Consider the following 3,571-nt stretch of genomic DNA (forward strand, 5'->3'; position numbering starts at 1 on the left):
ATGTTTAAGAAAAAAGACACCAAGGACAGTACGCTCAAAACCTCGGCCAAGGTCAACAAGTGAGTTTTCCTCTGACAGCTATGAGTGGATTTGTGAATGTATGCAAGCGTGTGTTGACACCGTATCACTGTCATGTTCCCCCTCCTCTTGTTCTTCCCCAAGCTGAGAACTGTGTCATGTTTCCTGTGTGCACCGTTGCCCTCTTTCTCTGTGTGTGTTGTGGTTCCCTTCATCTTATACCCTGGTTGAAACAGATATTTAATGCAAGCTTGCTTGGGGAATTTCTGAAGTGCTAAACCATAGGGATGGTGAAAGTTTAGCGAGATGTTTATCAGCCTGTTTCTTTGTAAACATGAGGCGGTGTGCATTAAGACAGCAGGTGTACAGTACCTAGTGAAACTGTGTTTAGGACAAGAAAGTGACTGAGTAAAAATAGGTTTAGCTCTTTTTCATTTGCTCTCAGGCACCTAGTCCCCAAACATGTGACTTTATGAAACAGATTTCCCTAAAACTAAACCTAGATTTGGGCTTTTGTTGTCTAGTGAAATCTTCTTGTTGATGATCAGATTTCAGATCATTTTATTTTGTCTTTACATAAAAGATGTAGTTGTGAATTCAAACTGAACACACACCCTCTGTTATGCTGATGGCACAGTCTTTTATATACTGTAGCTATGTTCCTTCACTTAAGAGGATGCACTTCAAAAACTTCACTCTGCATTCAACATTTTGGAGACTCAAATTTTTCAATTTAAGTTGGATGTAAATGCAGATAAAAGTAAGCTAATGTTTTTCTATAACTCAAGAACTCAACCATCTGACCTTAGTGACACTGCGACATCTCACAGGAAGAAAACTGAGGTACATGCTATAAATATCTGGGAATCAGGCTCGATGAGTGTCTCACTTTTAAATATCACATTGAAAACCTGATAAGATGCTCTGGTTGAAGTTAGGCTTTTAAAAAAAGACACAAACCCTGTTTTTAATCACAAGCTAGGAAAAGACTGGTTGCAGCCACCTTGCCCGTCCTTGATTATACTGACCTGTTATAATTGAATGCTTTAACTAAACATCCCACGAAACTAAACTCTGTATATCATAGCACCTTAAGATTTGTCACAAACCTTACACCTTTAATTCACCACTGTGTCCAGACTCTAGAGTTGGCTGGCCATCTCTCTCCATGCAGCTTTTGGGACATTGGTATATTTTCATTTATAAAGCCATACTTGGTTGTCTCCCTTCCCTCCCTAAAGAGAAATCTCTCTTTTAAGAGCTCTGTGTCTTGACTGAAGATAATCAAACGGCTGGTTTTCATCCAGATGTCATCCAGACTCATTGAACATCACTGGCAGCTGTGTAGAGTTATTAGCTCTTAAAAGGTTTTGAGCGGGATTGACCTCTCTAACCAATCAGAGAATTTTAATTATTTCTGATTGATCAGTAAGTTTTGTTGCATTCTCATTTACTGTAATGTCATAACGACACATCCAAAGAGCTGGGCAGGGCGTGGTGGAGCGGAGCAGGTCGTAGTAGAACAGAGTGGAGCAGGGAGAGGCAGCGCTGGGCGGAGCAGAAAGGCTTGGTTTGGAGTTTCATGCTACTGCTACCTTAAGTTGCATACTGTAGCGTTAATTTTAATTCAGCTAGCTTTATTTAGGTTACAACATAAGTGTGATACCTCGCTATCATCTACATTTTTATTCACAACATTTAGCTTGTGGAAGGAATACTTCGAGGATCTCCTCAATCCCGGCGCCATGTCTTCCGATGAGGAAGCAGAGGCTCAGGGCTCAGAGGTGGACTCGTCCATCACCCAAGCTGAAGTCACCGAGGTAGTCAAGAAGCTTCTCGGTGGCAAGGCACCGCCCTGAGTACCTTAAGTCTTTGGATGTTGTTGGGCTGTCTTGGTTGACACGCCTCTGCAACGTCGCATGGCGGTCGGGGACAGTCCCTCTGGACTGGCAGACCGGGGTGGTGGTCCCTCTTTTTAAGAAGGGAGACCGGAGGTCGGGGACAGTCCCTCTGGACTGGCAGACCGGGGTGGTGGTCCCTCTTTTTAAGAAGGGAGACCGGAGGTCGGGGACAGTCCCTCTGGACTGGCAGACCGGGGTGGTGGTCCCTCTTTTTAAGAAGGGAGACTGGAGGGTGTGTTCCAATTAACATCTGACTGTATGTTTCTGAGTCAGAGTCTTATGTTAATTCATACCTTTTTACTTAATGAAGCTGCTATTTAGAGTCTTTTTATTTTCTGAAACTATCACTATATGTAGCCTACAGTATCGCATAGCCTACTGTGGAGCCACTCTGGAATTATGCCATCTGCAGACTATGTGACCACTGGTAGGAGCTCTGTAGTGGTCAATACTAATTATCCAGCAAGCTTTACTGGGCAAAAATCCCAACAGTGAGCGTGCAAAGAAATCTCCTGAGTCTGATACTGAGCTTCCTAAGCGTGATGATGGTAACCCTAACCTTTTTTTTTGGCACACTTGCATTAGAAATTTCACTGACAAAATGGTTTTTAAAGAGATACGTTCAACTGCCAAAGTGACTATTGGTAATACTAATAGGCTACTACGTCACCATTTTGTCCCTGTTGGTTGCCACAGTACTGATGTGGTTTTATAGGCAGAGGGTGACGAACGTGTGGTTTTTTCCTTTTCACCTGCCAAGGACATGTTGTCTGTCTTCTAGGGCGTGGGCTGGCCACCCCATAAGCCTACTGCTCAGCTGGTTTCTTTCTCTTGTGTGGGTGTTTGTTTTCCAAATGTACTTTATGCTATGACACAGGACATGTTGCACACTTTCTTTATTTTAAAAAAGTTCCATCACCAATTAAAATATGTTTAAAAGTAATGATTAGGCTCATTATGGGTTCATATTTGTGACTTTTTTTTGCCTACAAAATATAAGCTAATCCATAATTTTCCATGGTGATGCTTCCACATTTTTTTTGCCTGACCAATAATACAATATATAAGCCACAAAAATATACAAATTTCCAGCACACACCAGGGATGTCTAAATAACTGTCTTTAGTATTTAATTTGTGCACTACAAGTTTGCGAAAACACATACATCAACTAACCTGGAGTTCATCTGTTAGGCCCCAACATCATTCATCAGTATCTATGTCATTAACAATGATATAAAACAGGAAAAAGTGGCAAGCTCTTACATTTCAGAAACTGGTGTAGAATAAACAGAAGGCAAACTCAAATTTGACAGATTTTTCTTTTTAAGGTGGTGTCTTTTCAAAGCTTTTTAAAAACGTTTGGTTTGGTTATTGAGAAAATACATTTATTACATTACGACATAACAGACCACCAAGTTTTATCAAAACAGAGACAGGGATTCCAGGTTTGACATTAAAGTTACAGTATTTAACTTTTTTCAGATATTTCGCTCTCATGTTTCTGTCATCGGAGTAAGCAGTCTCTCCTCCCTCCTTCACTGATGTATGAAAGCGACCATACAGACTGAATTTGTAGTTTCTTTTTGTACCTAGCTACGGTGATTTTTCAAAAATATTTCTAGGGAAACAAAGATTATACAAAGATTGTAT

General features: G+C 40.9%; 1 protein-coding gene across 1 annotated transcript in view; it reads left to right on the forward strand.

Annotated features, from left to right (window-relative positions):
• The window catches only part of evpla (envoplakin a), a 21,890-nt gene continuing 18,319 nt past the window's right edge, over positions 1-3,571 (forward strand). Inside the window, exon 1 of the mRNA XM_020610961.1 lies at positions 1-59. Within this exon, the coding sequence (XP_020466617.1) occupies positions 1-59 (59 nt within the window). The remainder of the gene's footprint in view (positions 60-3,571) is intronic.

The sequence above is a fragment of the Monopterus albus genome, unplaced genomic scaffold (genome assembly GCF_001952655.1).
Source record: "Monopterus albus unplaced genomic scaffold, M_albus_1.0 scaffold108.1, whole genome shotgun sequence".
In the NCBI taxonomy this organism is placed as follows: domain Eukaryota; kingdom Metazoa; phylum Chordata; class Actinopteri; order Synbranchiformes; family Synbranchidae; genus Monopterus; species Monopterus albus.